The sequence below is a fragment of the Lepidochelys kempii genome, chromosome 17, assembly GCF_965140285.1.
Source record: "Lepidochelys kempii isolate rLepKem1 chromosome 17, rLepKem1.hap1, whole genome shotgun sequence".
Lineage (NCBI taxonomy): Eukaryota > Metazoa > Chordata > Testudines > Cheloniidae > Lepidochelys > Lepidochelys kempii.
The window spans coordinates 1,231,032-1,257,136 of NC_136396.1; the positions used below are offsets into that span (position 1 = coordinate 1,231,032).

The 26,105-nt window shown below is 44.6% G+C and overlaps 1 protein-coding gene across 3 annotated transcripts in view; it reads left to right on the forward strand.

Annotated features, from left to right (window-relative positions):
• SLC13A2 (solute carrier family 13 member 2) overlaps positions 1 to 13,393 on the forward strand; it is a 34,377-nt gene extending 20,984 nt beyond the window's left edge. For all 3 annotated transcript variants that reach the window (XM_073315086.2, XM_078849265.1, XM_073315087.2), the window contains 6 exons: positions 4,536 to 4,757; positions 5,010 to 5,122; positions 5,986 to 6,107; positions 8,181 to 8,342; positions 9,255 to 9,392; positions 12,290 to 13,393. In XM_073315086.2, coding sequence (XP_073171187.1) covers positions 4,536 to 4,757; positions 5,010 to 5,122; positions 5,986 to 6,107; positions 8,181 to 8,342; positions 9,255 to 9,392; positions 12,290 to 12,427 — 895 coding nt within the window. In that variant the 3' untranslated portion in view covers positions 12,428 to 13,393. The remainder of the gene's footprint in view (positions 1 to 4,535; positions 4,758 to 5,009; positions 5,123 to 5,985; positions 6,108 to 8,180; positions 8,343 to 9,254; positions 9,393 to 12,289) is intronic.
• The last annotated feature ends 12,712 nt before the right edge of the window (positions 13,394 to 26,105 follow it).

Consider the following 26,105-nt stretch of genomic DNA (forward strand, 5'->3'; position numbering starts at 1 on the left):
AAGTCTAAATAAAAAGATGGGTGAACTTGAGGGCCTGGTATTAAATGAGGATATTGATATAACAGGCATCACAGAAACTTGGTGGAACAACGACAATCAATAGGAGACAGTAATACCAAGGTACAAAATATGGTCACACTCTTGGGGGAGTGGCCCTACATGTGAAAGAAAATATAGAGTCAAATATAATAAAAATCTTAAATGGAGTACCATAGAATATCTATGGAAAGAAATTCCATGCTTGAATAATAAGTGTATAGCGGAAGGAAAATACTACTGACTCGCTGACCAGGATGGTGATAGTGACTGTGAAATGCTCAGGGAGAGGCTACAAAAAAAGAAAACCCAAAAATAATGAGCAATTTCAACTATCCCCATATTGACTACATATATATCACCTCAGAACAGGATGCAGAGATAAACTTTCTAGATATCATTAATGACTGCTTCTTGGAGCAGCTAGTCCTGGAATCCACAAGGGGAGAGGCAGTTCTTGACTTAGTCCTAAGTGGAGCACAGGATCTGGTCCAAGAGGTGACTATAGCTGAACTGATAAGTAATACTGGCCATAAGGTAGTTAAATGTAACATCCTTGTGGGGGGAAAATACTAAAGAAACCTACCACAGTAGCATTTAACTTCAAAAAGGGGAGCTACACAAAAATGAGGAAAGTAGTTGAAAGGAAATTAAAAGGAACAGTCACAAGAGTGAAATGCCTGCAAGCTGCATGGAAACTCTTTAAAACCACCATACTAGAAGCTCAAACTAAATGTATACTCTGAATCAAAATTAGAAGAAAAAAAATAGTAAGAAGATCAAAAAATTGCCACCATGCCTAAACAGCAGAGTAAAAGAGGCCATGAGAGGCAAAAAGGCCTCCTTTACAAATTGGAAGTCAAATCCTACTGAGGAAAACAGAAAGGAACATAAACTTTGGCAAGTCACGTGTAAACGCATAATTAGGCAGGCCAAAAAAGAATTTAAAGAGCAGAGAAAGAGAGACAAAAACTAACAGCTAAATTTGTAAGTACAGTGGAAGCAGGAAGCCTGACAAACAATCAGTGGGGGCACTGGAAGATCAAGGTGCTAAAGGAGCACTCAAGGAAGACAAGACCATTGCAGAGAAGCTAAATAAATTCTTTGCATCAGTCTTCACTGCAGAGATTGTGAGGGAGATTCCCACACCTGAGCCATTCTTTTCAGGTGACAAATCTGAGCGACTGCCCCAGATTGAGGTGTCAGTAGAGGAGGTTTTGGAACAAATAGATAAATTAAACAGTAAGAAGTCACCAGGACCAGACAATATCACTCAAGAGTTCTGAAGGAACTCAGGAAACTGGAGAACTCCTAACTATGGTATGTAACCTATCACTTAAATCAGCCTCTGTGCCAGATTTTTAAACAGCGATTTTTAAAAAAGACTCCAGAGCTGCTCCTGGCAATTACAGGCCAATAAGCCTAACTTCAGTACAAGGTAACTATAATAAAGAACAGAATTATCAGACACACAGATGAATAAGATATGTGGGGGAAGAGTCAACACAGCTTTTGTAAAGGGAAATCATGCCTCATCAATCTATTTAAATTCTTTCAGGGTGTCAACAAGCATATGGACAAGGGTGATTCAGTTGATACAGTGTACTTGGATTTTCAGAAAGCATTTTACAAGGTCCCACACTAAAAGCTTTTAAGCAAAGTGAGCAGTCATAGGATAAGAGGGAAGGTCCTCTCATGATCAGTAACTGGTTAAAAGATAGGAAACAAAGAGTAGGAATAAATGGTCAGTTTTCACAATGGAAAGAGGTAAATAGGAGGGTCCCCCAGGGGTCTGTACTGGAACCAGTCCTAGTCAACATATTCATAAATGATCTAGGAAAAAGGTTTCAGAGTAACAGCCGTGTTAGTCTGTATTCGCAAAAAGAGAAGGAGTACTTGTGGCACCTTAGAGACTAACCAATTTATTTGAGCATAAGCTTTCGTGAGCTACAGCTCACTTCATCGGATGCATACTGTGGAAAGTATGGAAGATCTTCTATACTTTCTATACTTTACTTTCCACAGTATGCATCCGATGAAGTGAGCTGTAGTTCACGAAAGCTTATGCTCAAATAAATTGGTTAGTCTCTAAGGTGCCACAAGTACTCCTTTTCTTTCTAGGAAAAAGGGTAAACAGTGAGGTGGGCAAAGTTCGCAGATGATACTAAATTACTCAAGACAGTTAAACCAAAGATGATTGTTAAAAGTTACAAAGGCATCTCACAAAACTGGGCGACTAGGCAACAAACCAGCAGATGAAATTCAGTGTCAATAATTGCAAAGTAATGCACATTGGAAAACATAATCCAAACATACCAAATTATGGGGTCAAAATTAGCTGATACCTCTCAAGAAAACTATCCACTATGACCCGAGATCTCTATCTGAAAATATGTGCTCAGTGTGCAGCAGCAGTCAAAAAAACTAAGAGCATGTTAGGAACCATTAAGAAAAGGATAGATAATAAGACAGCAAATATCATAATGCCACTATATAAATCTTTGGTACGCCCACACCTTGGTACTCCATGCAGTTCTGGTTGCCCCACCTCAAAAAAGATATATTAGAATTGAAAAAGGTGACAAAGAAGGGCAACGAAAATGAATCGGGGTCTGGAATAGATTCCATGTGAGGAGAAAGTAAAAAGACTGAGACTGTTCAGCTTAGAAAACAGCAACAACGGGGGGTATGACAGAGGCCCATAAAATCATGACTGATGAGGAGAAAGTGAATCAGGAAGTGTTACTGACTCCTTTTCATAAGACAAGAATCAGGGGTCACTGAATGAAAGTAATAAACAGCAGGTGTAAAACAAATACAAGGAAGTATTTCTTCACACAATGCACAGCCAACCTGTGGAACTCGTTGCCAGGAGATGTTGTGAAGGCCAAAAGTATAACTGGGTTAAAAAAAATAGATAAGTTCATGAAGGCTAGGCCCATCAATCGCTATTAGCCAGGCTGGGCCGGGACACATCCCATGCACTGGGTGTCCCTAAAGCTTTGACTGCTAGAAGCTGCAACTGGTTGACAGGGGAGGGATCACTTGATAACTGCCCAGTTCTGCTCATTCCTTCTGAGACATCTAGCACCAGCCACTGTTGGAAGACAGAATACTGGATTAGGTGGACCATCTCTGACCCATATGCCATTCTTATGTTCTTATGAAGTCAGGGCACCTAGCCCCTCCCATCCATTGTGCTGCTGTGGCTACATTTCTGTTTTTAGTGCACTAGTTTGATCACAGTTAGCCTGGGAATGTCTTCCCAAACTGGAAATTACACCTCCATCCCAAAGTGTAGCAATACCTTTTGTCTCTCCCATCTTAACCCCCTTCTCCCAACAGCTTTGAGCCCACTTGCCTCTCCAGCTACTGCCCTTTCTCTCTGTCATCTCTAAGCTCATTGAATGCACTGTCTACAACCACTATTTTGAGTTCCTCTCCTCCCGTTCCATCCTAGATCCTCTCCAATCTGGCTTCTGCCAACTTCCACTCCACCAAAACCACTCTTGGCAAAGTCTCTCATGACCTGTTCCCCGCCTGTCTGTCATTCAGGCCCACAACCTTGGTATCATCTTCAACAACTAGATCTTCACATCCAGACTATGTCTAAATCTTGCCGATTCTTTCTGCATGACTTCTCTAAGATACAACCGTTCCTATCCATCCATGCAGCTAATACTCTCAGCATCTCACATCTCCATTACCGTAACAACCTTCTCTCTCATCTTGACAAATGCAGCCTTGCCCTGCTCCTATCCATTCAGAATGCTGCTGCAAAGATCACCTTCCTAACTGGTTACTATAAGCACATCATCCCTCTTCTTGAATCCTTCCACTGGCTCCCCTCTTCTCTGTCACATCGTACAAAAGCTGCTTGTCTTCACTTCACAGACCCTTTACAGCCTGTCTTCACCCAACCTATTATCTTTTATTCACTACTGAAATGTCAGCTCCTGCCTCCAATGGGCCCATGATGTCAGCCCCCAGTGCCCACTTGTTAAAAGTTCAAACAAGGCCCTTGGTGCTTTCTCCCAGGCTGCTCCTCACACTGGTGAGGATCTGTCCATATTCATCCTCAAAGCTACCTCATTCTCCACCTTCAAATCCCTCCTCAAAACTCTCCTTTGCCTCAATGCCTACAAAAAACTTGACACCAGTTAACCGATGGTGCACTGAGACCAGAGCTGACCATTTTCTCATTGTTTCCTTGTACCTGCCATCTCTCTCTGTGCCTGTCTAGTGTCCTTTGTCTCACATTTAGCCTGTACGCTCTGTGGCACAGGGACTGCCTTTTTATTCTATGCCTGTGCAGCACCAAGCACAGTGGGGTCCTGGTCCCTGACTAGGGCTCCTGGGCGCTACGGTCAGACAAATCAATAACAGTGGTTTTGGCACGCCGAGAAGTACAGACTTCGGATGCCAATTCAGTATGTTCTTTTAAATGCTGCAGATACCCAGGGAATTGCTATGACATCTGCTTCTCTGTTTTATTCTAGCTTTCGGAAGAATTTTGGTTGTGGAGCTAGTGCGTCTATGAAGGCAAAGCAGAAAATGGCTTACAGGGTTATCAAGGATGAGCACAAGAAGCTGGGCCCCATGAGATTTTCAGAGATAGCTGTCACAGTCCTCTTCTTATTATTGGTGGTGCTTTGGTTTACCAGAGACCCTGGGTTCATGCCAGGCTGGGCAACTAACGTCTTCAACAAGAATGGCAAAAGGTATAATTGCTTTTCTCATCCCCCCAAACAGCAGCCAAACACTGAACAGTAGAGATCCAGTATGGGCGTGCAGGAGAGCATCCTGCCTTCTCTGTTCCCATCTGGATAAATCCTGCACAGTCTGTGGCCTAGCCTTCTGGCCAGTACCATGCCAAATCCAGATGCAAAATTTTGCCCCAGATTGTGCTGCCCTAGCTCCTTCAATACCCCCGCCAAACATACTAGACTCATTTCTGGATCAATCTTTTGCAGTTATGTGACTGATGCTACAGTTGTCATCTTCATTTCACTTTTGATGTTCCTAATCCCTTCAGAGATCCCCACCTACCTATGTCGTAATAGGGCTCAGCAAGTGCAACAACAAGGTAAGAACTAGCTCAGTACACCAGAAAATCAAAATAGGACACAGGAAGTTTCCCTGCATCTTGGATTTACAAAGGGAATTTCAAACACTGAACAATTCCAAGGAGCCAAAGAACAGTGCTGGGGATGTGTCTTCAGAGCTGTTTGGGGTTTCCTGCAGGACTGAAATTATATGCTTTCCACTGTGCAGTTCGCTGATCACAGAGTGATTCCGTTTCTGGTACATAAATTAAATGAGACACTGCCCAGCAAAGGGCATTATATGCATGTATCATCACTGCTGAAGCTGGAGAGTCAAGGAGGAGACATAAAATTTCCTGGGGGGATACCTAGCAGCTCTGAGGATATGTTCCCACACATCTAGTCCATTCTTCCACCTTCTGGGGGTCAGGGCGAGTTCCCTATGACCTACTCACTAGTGTTTTCTCTAGTCTAGTTTAAAAAGTTTGAAGTGATGAAGCTTCTGTCCCTTCCTTTAGGAGACAATCCCATAGTCTAGTAGATCTCACTGATTGGAAGTTTTTCCCCTACCCCATCTCGTGTTGCTCCAGCGCTCCACTCCCAGGAGGAAATGCAAGAGGTGGGGAATCTCACAGGCATCAGATACTAGTAGTGTTGCTGTGTCTTAGTACAAATTCTCAGCTACACTGGGAGCATGGAGCTGAGAGAAGGGCTATATTGTGGGCACTGCTGCTGCTTGTCAGAGGAGCAATGTGCACCAGAGCAACTAAAGAAACAGCTGGACCAATGCCCACAAAGCTGCTGCAGCTTACACTTTCCCCTTGTCCCTGGGAGTGGAGTGCAGAGATGCTCCCCTGGATGTGCTCTCCATCCCTGTGGCTCACAGATTGGTTCTGGATTTTAGATAGCACAAGACAGACTTCAGTGCTCCCTGCTCTCTTGGACTGGAAGACGGTTAATCAGAAGATGCCCTGGAACATTGTGATTTTGCTGGGAGGTGGCTTTGCCCTGGCCAAAGGCAGTGAGGTAACTTCATCTGTCTGCTTACCGGAAACATTTGTCTAACTGGACAAGGTTTTATTTTATCTTTGGTTTTTTGCACCCTGTGGAACACCAGAGGGCACTCTAGTAGCACCAAATGTCCATGACCAGCATTAAGAACACTTCTTGTGCTGGCTCCTGAGTCCCTATTGCTGCTACTCACAGATGACACAGCCACTACCCACGGAGGCAGAACAACTAACTGTGATTCTGAGCAGGGGACTCATGCGGGAAGGGCCAAACACATCAAATAATGCAATTCAATGATGACTTATTGGCATGACAAGCTGCCCAAGTGTTGCCAAAGTGTGAGGAGGCACAGGCAGGCAAGATCTGCCATGATGGGATTCCAAACGATTTCAAGCTTCTTTACTGTTCAGTGCTGTATCTGTGCAATGCAGTGTTGCCACGTAGTAGCCAGCTGGGCTAAAGGCTGCCTGATGCAGACACCTCCCATTAAACAGAAGTTGTGCAGCAGGTGTGACTTTCATCCCCATATACATTTGTTAGCAAGCGTGGCTGTGAAATGGAACAGAAAAGAACCGAAGGAAGATGGTAGAACATAGTGCAGAGTCTAAGTCAGAAGCTTTTTCACTGTGATTAGGAGAACATTATGAGTAGCAATATATGCAATTGATGGGCCAACCATGGACAACTTGTTCCTCTCTCACCTCAGATTTGGAAACCAAATGTTGGAAATTGATTTAGAACAATGAGATACTGAATTGAATTGAACGTAAGAAAGCACCATTTCTAACAAATAGTCATTTGTTTTGTGGTAACAACTAGAAGCTCCAGTCAGGGATTAGGGCCCTATTTTGCTAGGCATTGCACACACCGATAACAAAAAGATATTCATATATCACGAGAAACAACGGGTGGCTACACCAAACAGATGGTGCGGTGAAGCACAAGGAAACAGCGAGAGGATTATGATTAGTGTAGTAAAGCAATGGTCACAGCACACCAACAGCCTGGTTATTGTTGAGTTTTGTAGGCATTGCAGCAGGGGTGAGGTTTAAGGAGAGATCTGAAGGAGGATAATGTAGTACTGTGCAGATTTTAATGGGGAACTACCCTCATACACCAGACGTGGCATAGGAGAAACTGTTTATGGAACAATCTGATGAATAGGAAATAAAGACTTGCAGCACTGGTGGTCCATGCTGTGTAAGAGATCATAAACAAAGCAGGGATAGGCCACGAAGGACGTTACAGGCGAAGACAAGTTGTTTGTGTTTGATGTGGTGGGAAAGAGTAAGTCAGTGGAAGGCTGCAAAGAGTGAGAGGATGTGGTCAGAGTGACAAGGCAGGAAGATCATCTTTGTGGAAATGCTTTTAATGGATTTGGAGGGGCTGGAGGGGCAAGGTGGCATTTGTCAAGACCAGAACAGAGGAGCTCATAGTAGTCAAGATGTGAGATGAGAATGCCTGCAAGTTTTAGCTATGTGGACAGAGGAAAGGCTGGATCACAGAGACGTTATTCAAGAAGAAGCAACAAGTTATAGACATGGCCAGGGTGTGTGAGTCTGCAGAGACAGCTAAGTCAAAACTGATATCCGCTTGCAGGCCTGAGTAACAGGGCGGATGCTGGTGTTGTCCACAGTCACTGAGAAAGGAAGGAGGAGGGGTCAGAAGGAGTAAGAACTCAGTTTTGACTATCTTGCATTGAAGTTGGCAGCTGGACGCCCACAAGGGCCTGTCAGAAAGATGGACTGAGATTGTTGTTTGGACAGGAGACAGGTCCAAGTAGTGATCACGTACAACTAATGCCCTGCACAGTGTAATGGGAAAAAAGCCCTTTATACCAAAAAAGACAATACAGTATACTTTCCCTCTCAGTGGCTTTAGGATGAAAAAAGTGTGTGAGTCTTATTCATTCCCTTGAGTTCTGTTGCCTGTGAATAAAAACTAGCTGCTTTTCTCCAGAGAGCAGTCTTTGAGTGAGGCAGTGGGATTGGCAGGGGAAATATGTTTACAGAGTGTAGCTCCGTTATGGTACTTGCCCAAGAACATGTCCACGGTGCTGACCGACCTCTCTTCATCCCTCTCTTTCAGGAATCTGGTTTGTCCGTATGGTTAGGTAGCAAACTGACCCCTTTGCAGAATATCTCATCTCCCGCGATTGCTTTGCTGTTATGTCTCTTGGTTGCCACTTTCACTGAATGCACGAGTAATGTGGCTACCACCACCCTCTTCCTTCCTATACTGGCTTCCATGGTAAGTGCCACCTTTTCAGATTGCTTCGGCAGGAAAAGTAACAGAACCTTCTATCGTGTTCCAAGTACAGACCTACTCAGTTACTCGAAACCTCGAACAGAGCCAACAATAGGCTCATGCCCTTGATCACGTGATAAGGGTTAGGATATAGATATATTACATATATTCTTTCTAAAATAATGTGTGCAGGTGAAAATAACAGGACTGATAGGCCAGGCAACTGCAGTCCTTTTATTCACAACGAAGACAACGGCAGTGTTAACTTCCCCATACTACCACATCAATGTGCCTCATCATGACTTTCCAGGATAACCTCTAGGGGTGACAGCATAGATCAGTCTCCACGGTCCATTCAAACCTTTGCAGGTCCACTGAGTGTGGCTATAAGGAGACCACTAGTGCCAACTATGGGGGTAGTTTTATGATGTGAAAATCTGGAACTGGAGTAAGAACCACCAGACCTATTTTGCATAAGACACTGAACAGTACGACTAACCTGTAATTTTTCACCCTCTTACCCAACCACTGCCCCTCAGAGCTTGGGGGCTCTCTTTTTCAAGTGGTACATTTACTTACCTCTTGACGTATGACTTTGATGACTTTTTTCCTTTGTTTACTGATTTTGGATTGGACTGTGATAATTGTGAACAATAATTTATATTACAGTAGTGGCCAAATGCCCCAAGCAGGATCAGGACCCCAGTGTGCTGGTCACAAGGAACTCTTGCTTCCTGAGCACAACAGGGGTGACTGGAAGCTTCTCAAGTAGGATGGAAAGTGTCCTGGAGTGTCTGGGAAAGGGAAGGGTGGGACATGTGTCACGGATAAACACAACCAGATTCTTCTGGCCCAGACTCCCTATGAACTTTGCTGGTATTAAAACTGTCTCTCTTCTTCTCACCTCCTGCACAGGCTCAAGCCATCTGTCTCAATCCGCTCTACATCATGCTGCCGTGCACACTCTCAGCATCATTGGCTTTCATGCTCCCAGTGGCTACTCCTCCCAATGCCATTGCCTTCTCCTATGGAAAGCTCAAAGTTATCGACATGGTGAGCAGCAGGGCACCCCTCCGATTTTCATTTACACTGTGTTTTGCTTTTCTCCTTTTTTGTCTTAGTTTTTCCTTGACAAGGTATTACAGAACGGATTGTATCCTGCTAAAATCAAATGGAATAAAGAGCATAGACCTGTGCATTAACATAGGTCACTCTGACCCTGAAGTACACTCCAAGCCATATGAACAAGAGCTGCTAATGAGCTCTTAGAAAACAGTCAGAGACACTGCAGGGAAAGAGTTTCTTAGGGTGCTCCAACAGCAACCGGGAATTGATGGGAAATGGAAGTGTGTAGCTGTGCAGATAAACTAAATGTAAACTGTGGTGATGGCAGAAGGGTTCCTATCCTACTGCTTTTCTGCACAGTCTTCTGCATTGCTTAGGCAAAGCCTCAGATATTTGTCTCTGCCAGTTACTCAGTCCATTCCACCATGGCAGGACTTCCCTTTCTCACGATAGCACAGAAAGAGGAGGGCATCTTTATAATGGACATCTGAGGGCAGCAGCATTGCCCTCCCAAAGTGAACACCAGATCTAGATGCCAAATCAAGAAAGTTAGAAACACAGAATCATAGAATATCAGGGTTGGAAGGGACCTCAGGAGGTCATCTAGTCCAACCCCCTGCTCAAAAGCAGGACCAATCCCCAATTAAATCATCCCAGCCAAGGCTTTGTCAAGCCTCACCTTAAAAGGAGATTCCACCACCTCCCTAAGCAACGCATTCCGGTGTTTCACCACCCTCCTAGTGAAAAAGTTTTTCCTAATATCCAACCTAAACCGCCCCCACTGCAACTTGAGACCATTACTCCTTGTCCTGTCCTCTTCTACCACTGAGAATAGTCTACAACCATCCTCTCTGGAACCACCTCTCAGGTAGTTGAAAGCAGCTATCAAATCCCTCCTCATTCTTCTCTTCTGCAGACTAAACAATCCCAGCTCCCTCAGCCTCTCCTTATAACTCATGTGTTCCAGACCCCTAATCATTTTTGTTGCCCTTCGCTGGACTCTTTCCAATTTATCCACATCCTTCTTGTAGTGTGGGGCCCAAAACTGGACACAGTACTCCAGATGAGGCCTCACCAATGTCGAATAGAGGGGAACGATCACGTCCCTCGATCTGCTCACTATGCCCCTACTTATACATCCCAAAATGCCGTTGGCCTTCTTGGTAACAAGGGCACACTGCTGACTCATATCCAGCTTCTCGTCCACTGTCACCCCTAGGTCCTTTTCCGCAGAACTGCTGCCTAACCATTCGATCCCTAGTCTGTAGCGGTGCATTGGGTTCTTCTGTCCTAAGTGCAGGACCCTGCACTTATCCTTATTGAACCTCATCAGATTTCTTTTGGCCCAGTCCTCCAATTTGTCCAGGTCCCTCTGTATCCTATCCCTGCCCTCCAGCATGTCTACCACTCCTCCCAGTTTAGTATCATCTGCAAATTTGCTGAGAGTGCAATCCACACCATCCTCCAGATCATTTATGAAGATATTGAACAAAACCGGCCCCAGGACCGACCCCTGGGGCACTCCACTTGACACCGGCTGTCAACTAGACATGGAGCCATTGATCACTACCCGTTGAGCCCGACAATCTAGCCAACTTTCTACCCACCTTATATTGCATTCATCCAGCCTGTACTTCTTTAACTTGCTGACAAGAATACTGTGGGAGACAGTGTCAAAAGCTTTGCTAAAGTCAAGAAACAATACATCCACTGCTTTCCCTTCATCCACAGAACCAGTAATCTCATCATAGAAGGTGATTAGATTAGTCAGGCATGATCTTCCCTTGGTGAATCCATGCTGACTGTTCCTGATCACTTTCCTCTCATGTAAGTGCTTCAGGATTGATTCTTTGAGGACTTGCTCCATGATTTTTCCGGGGACTGAAGTGAGGCTGACTGGCCTGTAGTTCCCAGGATCCTCCTTCTTCCCTTTTTTAAAGATTGGCACTACATTAGCCTTTTTCCAGTCATCCGGGACTTCCCCCATTCGCCACGAGTTTTCAAAGATAATGGCCATAATGGCCAAAGATAATGCCCAGTTCTGCATAAATGTGTGGCTAGGATTCCAGGACTTCTGAAAAAACTTAGCCCTATCCAAATAAATACTCAGTCTGCTTAACAGGTAGCATAGGGAGCCCAGTTTACTCTGATGTGAATGAGGGTTTGATAAGAAAACCAGATTAATGGTCTGGGTTAGGTGATTTAGCATCAGCTACAGGCAAAAACAGTGGTACCGAAATTAAATATCATGGGTTTAATTTATGACAGACGAAAGGCCCAGAGCTGCATAAAGTGGCTCTAAAATTCCCAGAGCAAGTTGGGTAAGAATTGCCCCCAGTGCAGGAACTGACTGTACTGTGAGGATCCCTCACAAGACCTGCTATGGGGGCATGCTGGTAGGGCTGGGAGAGGTGTGCTGGAGGAGAAGCCACAGCACACAGCATACACAGCTCCACAGCACTATGCGGGGGCCACTCCAGCCTCCAGAGCAGCTCACAATTGGGATCGCACAAAGGTGGCATAAAATCATCTCAGGTCTCCCTCCCCCTAGGCTGAGAACTATGTGGTATGCCTCGAAGAGGCTCCACTCAGAATCCGATCCCTTGATTCCTGCTTGTTTTGCCCTGCACACTGCTATAGGAATCAATGGATCCCAAATTTACAACCCCTTCCCCACCCGGGCCTCTATGTCCCCAGCACAAAGCCGAGCCATTCCACCCAGGCCATCCTCAGATCGACATAGCTACCCAGCCTGGGTGCCAGAATAAGGATCTACAGATCAAGCCACAAAAGCTGTCCATACAAACTCTCTATTCCTGATCAGCAGAGAGGAAAGAAAAAACAGACTTATTTAAACTAATGACACTGTTTCTTTACAATTCTAGGCTAAAGCTGGGAGTGTTCTCAACATCCTGGGTGTCCTGACAATCATGTTAGCCATAAACACCTGGGGCTACCCCATGTTCGATTTGAATCACTTTCCAGTATGGGCAAACAGCACGTCAGCAGCTTCCTGTAAATAACACAGATGGACAATGGAACCAATAATTGTGTCTGATGGAGCAGTATCGTTCACTCTGACCAGCAGCACCATCTACTCAAGCTTTGGTGATGTACTGGACCAGACACAATATCTAGAAACAAAGTCACCCAGATGTTAACAGCAACACAATTATCTGACTCTTCTGCTGTAGGCAAAAGATATAGCCTTGTGCTGTGCAACCCTTGCTGGGGTCCCCAGGCTACCTCTCTCTTGAGAGCCAGTGGGAAATTTCCCCCAGTATCAGGGACATCCATCAGCTCTCAGATTTTGCCTGAAAATTCAGTTTGTTTTGAGTGTGCAAGGAGAGGAAAAGAAGTGTGACAGAGAAGTGTATGTAAGAGGATGGAGGGAGACATTTGCACCTGATGTTTTGTATGCAACTGTGTGTGTTTGAAACCTCTGCTTGTAGGTACAGACCTCTCTGTGTATGTGTGCTTGTGCATGGGCATGGTGAACATAAAACGGTGCGTATGATCTGCAAGCAGTCCTGCGACGTATGTATTGTAACAGTTATGGACAAATCAAAACACTATCTAACCCTTCTATTTCTCTGTAATTTATTTATTTAAAATTCACTCTGTAAGTGTAGTTCATAAGAGCTTCTGAAAGTAAGAGGCTGTTTTCACTAGCACATCAATTTTATGACTATTTAGGGAGGCTCTAAAACTGTGCAGGGGTAGTCTATTTTTTTGTCAAGGTCCAAATTTGTTGGTCAAGGTACAGTCAAGGTCCAAACTCCAGAGAAAATAACAAAAAAATAACAACAATAATGATATAATAAGTACATAAAAAGATTTTGGGGCCATTCAAAAGTGTCTTGCAGTCTGGATTTGGCCCGCGGTCTACCTGTTGACTACCCCGCTATAACGACATGACATGAACTCTAGCATTCTCCTGAGAATGGGAAAATTCTTGTTTCCTAAAGTATTGGTTGAATTAAAGAATGTGTATGCAAATCCTACATTCTGGCTAGTTTTTCTATAAGAAACCAATCTTTCTGCTGCCATCTTGCACAAGTCAGCTCCCCAAACCCTTGTCCCCTCTCCACGGCAGAGCCAGCATAACCAACCTTTGTTTTAACACCAAGAAAACAATTATGGAATATCCCTTAGTTTTCAGATTTCAGGTCAAATTGCAGAAGTGCCTACGTGATGTAGGAACGTAAGCATGCACTGACTTTCAGTAAGACTTACCACATTCCGAAGGGGAAGATTTTTAAAGATGCTTAGGCACCTAACAATGCACATGGGCACCTGGAAGGATTTTCAAAAGCACCTAAACAGGTTAAATGCCTAACAGCCATTGAAACTGAAATCAATGAGAGTTTAGCATCTAACCTACTTAGGTGCCTTTGAAAATTCCATCAGGTGCCTACGTGCGTCTCTAAGCACTGAAATAACATTTTCAGAAGTGCCTATATGACTTTGGGCCAGGCTGTCAAAAATACCTTTCATCTCTCTATTTACCATGTCCACTAGAGAGCAGATGGACAGTACTGGTTATCTCTGGGAGAAGGGGAGTATATCATAATCACCAGCGCCATTAGCAGGGAAATGCAGAATGTTATCACCAAATTTTTGAGAGAGAAACCATTGTCTCATACAGAAGCCATACCTAATGCAGGCAAGAGCACAGAGAAATGGAAAATCAGAATTCATTTTGACAGGCCACTTCCTTGCCTGTCTTTGGGAAAATCAGGCCACAGGTTCACAGAACACTCCTGATATATTTGCATAAAATCTATCTTGTTCAGGAATTCCTGCAGCACACACTCCAGAGCACACCCTTCCCCCCCCACCAGGTTTGATTCTAATCACCCAGCTGGTAAAACACGTATCAGTCTACAGGTACACAATGTGCCAGCTGGAGAGCAGGTGCCACTAAAACCATAGGCTAGAAAAGGGTTATCCTGCTCTGCTAATGACCTGCCATTTCATTTGTGTGCAGTGTTAGAAGTCAGATGACCTGACCCATCTGGCAGGATTCAGATTTATACAAACAAATATTTGATGCCACCTGCCAAGATCCCTGCAGTCTCCACAGGGAGGGTTTATGATTTGCTTGCACATTTATTTCTGTAGTCCTGTGTGAGATGACTACAATAGCCAATGCCTTGTTCAGAGAAGGACTCTTCTCCTCCTTCAAATATGCAGTAATTCTACCCATACTGAAGAAACCTACTCTGTATACATTGATTCTAGCCATGCACCATCCTGTATCAAACCTTCAATTCCTGAGTGACTCCATAGAGAAGCTAGCCAAAGGCCAACTGCAAGCTTATCTAATTGAAGGCTATGTCATAGACCCAGGAGAATCTGGATTCAAGCCAGGACATGAGTTGGAAACAGCATCAGTGGCACTGATGGATGGTATCCTGTTACCTATGGATGGAGGGCAGACATCTATTCTCCCCCTTCTTTACTTCTCTGCAATATTCAGCCAATACACTCTCAACCAATTGTCTCACCTAAGAGAAGTGCTCCAGGGGAACGTGATAAAATGCCTTAAGTCTTTCCTGGAGGGGGACACAAAGAGTACTGATGAGAAACGGCACCTCTGTCACTGGACCACTCACTTGTGGAGTCCCGCAATGATTCTCCCTCCAGTTGTATTCAGCACATACATGCAGCTTCTAGATGAAACAGTAACCCAACATGGGCCTAGCTGTCAGCAATATGTAGATGACTCAAATGACACACATCTCCACTTATCCTTCACGATGTACAACTCTACTATTACCACCAAGATGGCTCAGGGCTTGGAGAAGATCAGCTCATAGATGAAGAACAGCTGGTTGAAGCTGAATCCAAGTAAAACGGAAGTGGTACTGGTGGGCAGAGGAAAGCACTTCGTGGAGTTTGCTGCCACAGTACAGCCTCCTCTGGTTAAAATACACACCCATAATTGGTGTGCTCCTGTCCTCCTCACTGATGCTAAGCATCTTCCACATGTAGTAACACTTTCTGTTGTCTCTTGTTGGCTAGAACATTCTGTCCTATTCTGGTGGATGATGACTTGGTTTTAGTTATACATGCCTTTGTCACCTCTTGTCTGGACTACAGCAATCATACCTGGCCACAAAGCCATCAATCCTAAGGAAACTCCAACTAGAACAGAACACATCTCCTCAGCAACACAGGCTGCTGTGAACATATCAAGCCTGTCCTCCGGTCTTTATACTGGCTTCCCATAGAATACTGAGTCACGTTCAAGATCTCAATCCCTACCTGCAAGGTGCTCAATGGTGTGGGACAGCATATTTAAAAGATTGCTTAAAGCTCCAGAATGAGGGCTATGGGTGACATCTCTACTACTCAGTCACAATGGGACTCTGTACCACAAAGGTAAAACGAGTGTGTGCACCAGACAGAGCTTTCTCATGGGCTGGTCCAAGACTGCAGAGCAAACTTCTACAATAGGTATGTGGCTGGAAACCCTGAGGGACCATATTTTGAGATGAAATTGGTGACTGAAGCCCTTCTGCCAGACAGCATGGTGGTGAAAGACAGGGGATCCACCCAAGAAAAATTGAGAATCCAAATTATCTTATTATCTGGAGGTGGCTTTGATGTTGGTGCCTATTTATCTCTCCACCCTATGAATTTTATCCTGAGACATGACTCCAACTCCTCTGAATGTTTCTTCTCTTCCACTTATTATCATCATGATTAGAAGACTAAAAGGTATGTATATACTGCAACAACAAAAACCCATGTCAGCGAGTCTCAGAGTCTGGGTCATCTGATTCACGGGGCTCGCACTACGGGGCTAAAAATAGCACTGTAGATTTTCTAGCTTGGGCTGGAGCCCGGGCTCTGAAACGTGGTAATGGGGGAGGATCTCAGAGCTCAGACTCCAGCTTAAGCAGCAGTGTCTACACTGCTAATTCTGGCCCCATAGCATGAACCTGAGTCAGCTGACCTGGGCTCTGAGACTCACTTTTTTCTCAATATAGATGTATCCCTTGATGAAGAGGTGTGTTCTATGTGTGCATCTAAAAGTGGCAGATCTCACTGTCATTCTGAGTGTTGATGGAGGGAGTTTCCTCCCGGGGGCCAGGTGCCATGACAGCTCAGGTTCCTGCTTCCGTCAGTCTCACTCCTTGTGTCGACAGCTCCTAAGGGCTTTAAAAATTATGACCAAGATCTTGAATTTGATTGGGTACGGAACCAGTGTAATAGCTAGAAGACAAGGATGAAGGGTTTGCATTTTCCTTTCCCATAGAATAGTCAGGCAGCTGGTTTCTGTGCCAATGGAGCTTTTCCAAAGCACTCTTGTACCAAGCTAAACCATTCACCTTCCCTCCCTGTGTTTACACCTATCAAACATTATCCATTTAATCTAAGTATTTGCACTACACTCATCACCATGGAATCTGAGTGCCTACCAGAATAAAAAAGCCAAACAGATGGTTTATCACAGACCTGTATTCCCTCTTTGCTCTTCACTTCCAGGAACAGGAGAGTGTGTGGGTTTGTTTGTTTTGTATTTTTCTTCTCAGTTCTTACAGATGGTTTTCATATCCCTCTAAATTGCTGTTTAGCTAGGCTATAAATATTTAATTCTTTCGTATGTCCCAATAAACCTGTCCTTCCAGCCCCTTAAATCCTCCATAAGATTCTCTGACTTCTTTCCATGTCTACATCTTTAAGGTGCTGAGTTGTTCAAAAGTAAAGGCAGGAGTGCAGGTGCAGTCTCTTCACCAGTATTAAGACAGTCCTTGAGGTCATTAGAGGCAGAAGAAAGATGCAGCATGGGGTGCCCAGGGGCAAGTGGGTTAATGTTGTGTATTCCCAGTGTCATCAGCACATGAGTACCCATGATCAGCATCCCCTAGGAAATGGCTCCAGCAGAAGTTGCAGGACCAGGGACACTGAGGGAGTCAGACATCCCAAAAGGGACCATTCGTCTTCTGAAAGGAGAGATGTGACAGGCCCTAGCCTGCTGAAACCTGGGCACTGCTGATTAAACACTCACAGTGATACTACAAAGCAAGGGGGAGAGCGGTCAAAGGGCAAAGTTCAGACCTGTATTTGTCCCAGAGAGATCTAAGGACTGATTCCAACCTGAACTGGTGGGTGTCTTGGCAGCAAGTACATGCAGGGCACTTTTATTGCCTGGGGTGTGGCTAAGGGTAGAGCAGATTGAGGTACAGCTGAGTACAACGTATCAGTGCAAAAAACCTGTAACACACCACCAAACCCCCTCCAAATGTTCTGTCCCAAGCAGGTTGCAAGTGTTTCTACACACTGTTACTGTGGTCACTCTCAAGGCGCGGCTCCCCTTTGTGTCTCCCTTGCTATTGCCCTCAAGGGGTGGCTCTGACTTCCCTAACCTGTGATCAAATTTCACAATCTTTCCTAAAACTGTCAGCTCAGCACCTGCTGCAGAGCCGTGTGATTCACAAAGCTGCTCTATATCTCAGAGCTGACACTGAATTTGCTTTGCATAAGAGTGGTAAGTGCTATATTTGTTAATGAGGGGACGGTTGCCTGCATGTCTGTCTGGCTAAAAGGCAAGGGCACTGCAAAACCACAAAACACAGGTTTCCCACAGCACATGCCAATGAGTAAGTGGGTGACTCGCAGTCGGCTCCTCCATATCCTGAGCCTTGCCGTGCCCAGACACACACCTACCCATGGAGCTACAAGCACACACATGTATACACACAAAAGAATCTGAAGGATTTGCTCTGACACACACATACCCATTGTACAGGGAAACACCAGGGAATACGATGGGCACTATGCCAACTAATAAAACCATACAAATAACTTACATTTATAGAGTGCATTTCGTCATAAAGGATCCAAAAGCACTTGTGAAGGGATATGTAGACGGTGCACAGGCATCACTTCACCCAGCACTGAAATTCTGCCACGGCAGGGATAGACTGCAATAGCTATCCTAGAATACAAAGCCATACTACAATAGAGTTTGGAACAGGGGAAGTGCAATCCTATAGCCTCTTGATCTTGCAGAAAGACATTACCTAGAACCTCAGCCAGTCAAAGAGATGCTTTTTTATCACATCCTCTGAGGATCCTGGAGTGCATTCAAAAGCCACAGTGGTGTGGTGTGTTCTATGAAAGCTATATGAACTGAAAACATAGCTGTGTCCTAAACAACTCTCTCACAAATAGATACCGCTTGAGGGAGGGGCAGAGAATTCACTACAGTCCCCAGAGATGTATCCCAATGTTGATACTCCCTCCCCTAGACGGAGGGAAGTGAAGAGAACTTGGTTTGTGCAGGCAGGGAGACTTCTCTCCATGGCTTGTGAGTTTTTAGCTTGGTTTAGCAGGGGTGCTGAAACAATTTATATAGTAGTGGTGCTGATGATGGAAACAATGGAAACTATGTATTTTGTTTCAGAGTAGCAGCCGTGTTAGTCTGTATCTGCAAAAAGAACAGGAGCATTTGTGGCACCTCAGAGACTAATAAATTTATTTGAGCATAAGCTTTTGTGGGCTACAGCTCACTTCATCAGATGCATGCAGTGGAAAATACAGTATGACGATTTTATATACACAGAGAACATGAAAGAATGGGTGTTACCATACACACTGTAACAAGAGTGATCAGGTAAGGTGACCTATTACCAGCAGGAGAGAAAAAAAACCTTTTGTAGTGATAATTAAGATGGGCCATTTCCAGCAGTTGGCAAGACCTTGTGAGGAACAGTGGGCAGGGGAGGGAAATAAACATGGGGAAATAGTTTTACTTTGTGTAATGACACATCCACTCCCACTCTTTATTCAAGCCCAATGTAATGGTGTCCAGTTTGCAAATTAAATTCCAATTCACCAGTCTCTCCTTGGAGTCTGTTTCTGAAGTCTTTTTGTTGTAATACTGCAACTTTTAGGTCTGTAATCGAGTGACCAGAGAGATTGAACTGTTTTAAATGTTATAATTCTTGATGTCTGATTTGTGTCCATTTATTCTTTTACGTAGAGACTGTCCAGTTTGGCCAATGTACATGGCAGAGGGGCATTGCTGGCACATGATGGCATATATCACATTGGTAGATGAGCAGGTGAACGAGCCTCTGATAGTGTGGCTGATGTGATTAGGCCCTATGATGGTATCCCCTGAATAGATATGTGGACACAGTTGGCAACGGGCTTTGTTGCAAGGATAGGTTCCTGGCTTAGTGGTTTTGTTGTGTGGTTGCTGGTGAGTATTTGCTTCAGGTTGGGGAGCTGTCTGTAAGCAAGGACTGGCCTGTCTCCCAAGATCCGTGAGAGTGATGGGTCGTCCTTCAGGATAGGTTGTAGATCCTGGATGATGCGTTGGAGAGCTTTTAGTTGGGGGCTGAAGGTGACGGCTAGTGGCGTTCTGTTACTTTCTTTGTTGGGCCTGTCCTGGAGTAGGTGACTTCTGGGTACTCTTCTGGCTCTGTCAATCTATTTCTTCACTTGAGCAGGTGGGTATTGTAGTTGTAAGAATGCTTGATAGAGATCCTGTAGGTGTTTGTCTCTCTCTGAGGGGTTGGAGCAAATGCGGTTGTATTTTAGAGCTTGGCTGTAGACGATGGATCGTGTGGTGTGGTCTGGGTGAAGGCTGGAGGCATGTAGGTAGGAATATCGGTCAGTAGGTTTCCGGTATAGGGTGGTGTTTATGTGACCATTGCTTATTAGCACTGTAGTGTCCAGGAAGTGGATCCCTTGTGTGGACTGGTCCAGGCTGAGGTTGATGTTGGGATGGAAATTGTTGAAATCATGGTGGAGTTCGTCAAGGGCTTCTTTTCCATGGGTCCAGATGTTGAAGATGTCATCAATGTTGCGCAAGTAGAGTAGGGGCATTAGGGGACGAGAGCTGAGGAAGCATTGTTCTAAGTCAGCCATAAAAATGTTGGCATACTGTGGGGTCGTGCAGGTACCCACAGCAGTGCCGCTGATTTGAAGGTATACATTGTCCCCAAATGTGAAATAGTTATGGGTGGGGTATTCTATCTGCTACCCAAGATCCATAAACCTGGAAATCCTGGACGCCCCATCATCTCAGGCATTGGCACCCTGACAGCATGATTGTCTGGCTATGTAGACTCCCTCCTCAGGCCCTACGCTACCAGCACTCCTAGCTACCTTCGAGACACCACGGACTTCCTGAGGAAACTACAATCCATCGGTGATCTTCCTGAAAACACCATCCTAGCCACTATGGATGTAGAAACCCTCTATACCAACATTCCACACAAAGATGGTCTACAAGCCATCAGGAACAGTATTCCCGATAATGTCATGGCAAACCCGGTGGCTGAAGTTTGTGACTTTGCCCTCACCCAAAACTATTTCACATTTGGGGACAATGTATACCTTCAAATCAGCGGCACTGCTATGGGTACCCGCATGGCCCCACAGTATGCCAACATTTTTATGGCTGACTTAGAACAACGCTTCCTCAGCTCTCGTCCCCTAATGCCCCTACTCTACTTGTGCTATATTGCTGACATCTTCATCATCTGGACCCATGGAAAAGAAGCCCTTGAGGAATTCCACCATGATTTCAACAATTTCCATCCCACCATCAACCTCAGCCTGGTCCAGTCCACACAAGAGATCCACTTCCTGGACACTATGGTGCTAATAAGCGATGGTCACATAAACACCACCCTATACTGGAAACCTACTGACCGATATTCCTAACTACATGCCTCCAGCTTTCATCCAGACCACACCACATGATCCATTGTCTACAGCCAAGCTCTAAGATACAACCGCATTTGCTCCAACCCCTCAGAGAGAGACAAACACCTACAAGATCTCTATCAAGCATTCTTACAACTACAATACCCACCTGCTCAAGTGAAGAAATAGATTGACAGAGCCAGAAGAGTACCCAGAAGTCACCTACTCCAGGACAGGCCCAACAAAGAAAGTAACAGAACGCCACTAGCCGTCACCCTCAGCCCCCAACTAAAACCTCTCCAGCGCATTATCCAGGATCTACAACCTATCCTGAAGGACGACCCATCACTCTCACGGATCTTGGGAGACAGGCCAGTCCTTGCTTACAGACAGCTCCCCAACCTGAAGCAAATACTCACCAGCAACCACACACCACACAACAAAACCACTAAGCCAGGAACCTATCCTTGCAACAAAGCCCGTTGCCAACTGTGTCCACATATCTATTCAGGGGATACCATCAGAGGGCCTAATAACATCAGCCACACTATCAGAGGCTCGTATACCTGCACATCCACCAATGTGATATATGCCATCATGTGCCAGCAATGCCCCTCTGCCACGTACATTGGTCAAACTGGACAGTCTCTACGTAAAAGAATAAATGGACACAAATCAGACATCAAGAATTATAACATTTAAAAACCAGTCGGAGAACACTTCAATCTCTCTGGTCCTTGATTACAGACCCAAAAGTCACAAAAAAATTTCAGAAACAGACTCCAAGGAGAGACTGGTGAATTGGAATTAATTTGCAAACTGGACACCATTACATTGGGCTTGAATAAAGAGTGGGAGTGGATGTGTCATTACACAAAGTAAAACTATTTCCCCATGTTTATTTCCCTCCCCTGCCCACTGTTCCTCACAAGGTCTTGTCAACTGCTGGAAATGGCCCACCTTGATTATCACTACAAAAGGTTTTTTTTCTCTCCTGCTGGTAATAGGTCACCTTACCTGATCACTCTTGTTACAGTGTGTATGGTAACACCCATTCTTTCATGTTCTCTGTGTATATAAAATCATCCTACTATATTTTCCACTGCATGCATCTGATGAAGTGAGCTGTAGCCCATGAAAGCTTATGCTCAAATAAATTTGTTAGTCTCTAAGGTGCCACAAGTCCTCCTGTTGTTTTTATGTATTTGGTGTTTGTTATTACTACTTCAAGCTATGGGGTGTTGCCATATCCCCAGCACCCCGTGCCTCAGGCTGTATACTGCATTATTCTGAGTTACTGCAATATTATATGTTGTATTATTGTCCCATTCCTACAGGACAAGAACACCCACCCACACACACACTAACACCACCACAATAGGTCCCTTTCCTAGCAGAGTGTGTGGAGAGGGATTTCCCCTCTCCTTTCTGGATGTGGTCCTGCCAGGGCACAGATGAGGCACACAGGCAGTCGTGGGAAGCTTGCATTCTCTTGGCTTGCTTTACCTATTCTGGGGATAAAGAGCTTCAGGTTCTGTGGCTGTCAGTTTGGCAGCAGAGTATTCTTGTTCAATGTTTTTTGAAGCAGAAAGCGATTTTAAATGTCTGTGCTGAGGAATAAAAGCTTGGAGGTGTGGGATGGAGAGGAAGAGAATCAGTAATGCAGGGAATTTGGGAAATCTGAAACTTCAACTCATCAAGGAATTTCAGAAACCTGGAATCCTTTCCAACATGGAACCAATGAAATGACTTACACTGTGATTCATTCAACTTTATGACTTGAGTTAATAATGACCAACGTGCCAAAGCCTGGAAATAAAGTGGTTGGCACGCACTAATCACCAGGTGTCCAAAGGAACAACTACCTAATGAACCTTAATCATTACTGACAATGTTGGGCATTTTCTCTTATTAAACACATTTATTGTTATTTATCCATTAATCATATTTACAAGACTTTGGAAATGTACAGTTCAGCTGCTAATCAGAGACCATGGGCAGATTTGTGTGCAATGTGCCATCTAGTGGCTGGAGATAGTTTTCCTAATGCATGCTGCTGAGCGGAGTTATTTGTCATCTAGAGATTTTGGTGCCAATTTTCACGCAAAAACATCCTCGAAGAGCCAACAGGAAAACACATGAGATGAAGAAAAGTTTAACTGGTAATATTTGTCAGAGGAGCTGCATTGCAGAACTTCTGCTGAATTAAAAATATAATAATAATTCAACTGAATAAGAACGGAGTCAAAGCCTGAAAGAAAAACTGAATGGACACAAAACTGAAGAGAAAGAACAAAGGAAAAGAACAGTTCATCCATCCTGTTATGAAGAACACCCTGGTATGTTATTGTAAGTTCTTCAGGGCAGGGACATATCTTTGAATGTTTGTCCAGCATCTAGCCCAGTGGGGCCTGAATCTTGATGGCTACTTGTAGGTTCTACTGTAATATACATAACTATGAATAATAATATTAACATCTTGCTCCTCTGCTGCCCATGTCAGACTTGTACTGCAGTGTTACAGGATTTCCTTCTAGCTCCATCACCCCACTGTGCTCTGGGTCTGAGCTCAGACTTGCAGCGTAGTGTTAGTGGAGTTTCCTTGGCTTCCCTCACTCAATGCCCAGTCTAAACCAAGCAGAGACCCCAGACATTCATCCCCAAATCAACAAAGCGGCTTTCACCAATGATCACGTGCCCAAAACTGGTTAGGCAATCTTTCCCTTCCAACTCTGATCTGGAACAGCTAGACTGGTTTGGTTCATACCAATATCAACATGCAGCCAGAATCTCATGAATCTCAGACTTTATGTGGTGTTTTGCTTCTTCAATAAAGCAAAGTGAGAAGTAGTCAGAAATATCTCTATAATTCGGCTCCATATTAAGATGGACCCTCACAGATGACGTCAAAGGAACAAGCTGACACAAAAGGAATACACCTCCAGTGCAAACTGTTGTCAGGGCAGCAGCTCTCCTGTCGTCTATCAAGTGGGCCCTGGGCAGATAGTGACGGTTGGGCCGGTGTCACTGTTCAGATTCTAAAGAGACAGCCAAGTTTCCCCTGTGCCGCAGGATTGTCCTGATGAAACTTGCCAGAAAATTCAAAAGGATTTGCTTTATTTGTAAGACGTCTGTCCCCTGAAGCATGTTTGGATTTTCTTCCTTGTTCTACCTTTGGCAATATCATTCCTGCCACATGAAATATACAATCATAAATCATTCGCCTGTATTGCAGATACCACAGTTGTACAAAGCAGGCTTCCTTGCACCTGTGCTCTTCTTTTCCCGTCTTTCTGCAGAGCTGATCAAAGGGCTTTGTGATACCAAGAGCAACCACTGCTACTGAAAAGGCAGCACAACCCCAAGAGATACCACCTCTTCCACTTGACATGGTCTGTGTAATTTCAAATCCTTATCATCCAGGTCAGATTAAAATTGTAACATCTCTGATACTTGTTTATATGACTTTCAGGGGCTGGATGGCTCAGGGGATCCTGCAGGCTGAGAGTCTGGGGTAGAAAGCTTTCTTCTCTCGTTGGCAGTGAAAGTCGTTACTTATCTGATGGCCATTCAGTGTTGTGTGTGAAGTGAATTGGAAATCTCAACCCAATTCTTGGTATACAGGTATCCATACTAAAAATACTCACCACAACTAGAAGTAATTGTCTGGTGGACAGTCTCCACAGAGAGGCCAGATACTGAATGGATCATGGAACCTGAACTCCTCTCTCTTGCTTAGAAGTGGTCCTTCCATGTCAGGGATGAGGCACACTAGAGGGAAGTGTGGAAAAAATTGCTTCGCCAGAGCACATGCTGTACCTGGTAAGGGAACAGAGAGAGAACTTCAGCCTTCAAGGCTGTTAATCCAGGACTTTTCATCAGTGCTAAATTCAAGTGTCTAGCTGCCCTTCTGCTTTCAGTACATCCAGAAACGTGCCAGTGTGGCACCATCAGGCCAAAACAATCTGCAGTGGGAGTAGCAGGTTTATAGACAGCATGTAGCGTGACCAATATAGAAGGTGGCTTCTGTGATATATTCAGAAAAGTCTGAGGTATACAGCAACCAAAGGGGCAAGTTGTGTATGCCACCCTGTCCTTGGAAACAGCAGTCCTTTCCCTGCATGCACACGGGGTATGTGGAAGTACAGGAGTTCATGGTCGTGCTTCTATATTTTGGCAGAAATCCTCTGAAGGAAAGCATGCAGATTATTACCCTAGAAGTGAAATCTCTGGTCCTGTTTACTCTGTAAGCACACACCTGTATCTCATAAATATGAAATCGCTGATGGAGGTAGGGGCAGGGACTAAAATCTTTAGTTTCCTCCATACCAGGTGCATTCAAGTATGTAATATCTTTCTAGCCACTATTTTGGATCAGTGCCACTTTTGGCCCACTGTACCTGCTGAACAGCCCCTGCAGGGAATGACTCCAGAACATGCCTATGCTCCCTGCTCCAGCAAGATCGGTTCTTGGAGCCCTGACGGGTGCATACATAAGTCAGTCAAATCCTGACACCTCTCAGCCCAGCTGCAGCTCCTTCAAGACACAAGACGACATGGCACTAAATCTTGTGCTAAGAATTTTGCCCATTTTTCTTCCTTTTCCCATCCCTCCAAGATGTAGCATTTAATTTCCTGGTGCTGTCAGCGTGTTTGCAATTTCTACAGAACATAAAATGTGGAATCTCACACTGCAGCCACATCAAGAAGCATACAGGTGAGAAGAATAGAGGGCATCCTACGTAAAGTAAGCTTGGTGTCTTTGTGTCCCAGATACTTAGCCTCATGGGATACTAACCAGGCCTATAAAATCCAGAAAGGTGATGAGCCTGACGGTCTGTAACATTCCTTAAAGGGTGGTTTCTCCTGCATGTGATTCTGGACAAATATGTAACAGACAAAGAGGAATCCACATAAAAAGGCTAAATTTCCCACAGAAACAAAATTATATTTCCCATGTGTTTCTTCTTAATGGATGGCAAGTTGCTTTAAAGAGCATTCTGATGATAGAAAAATGTTGTAAATGTC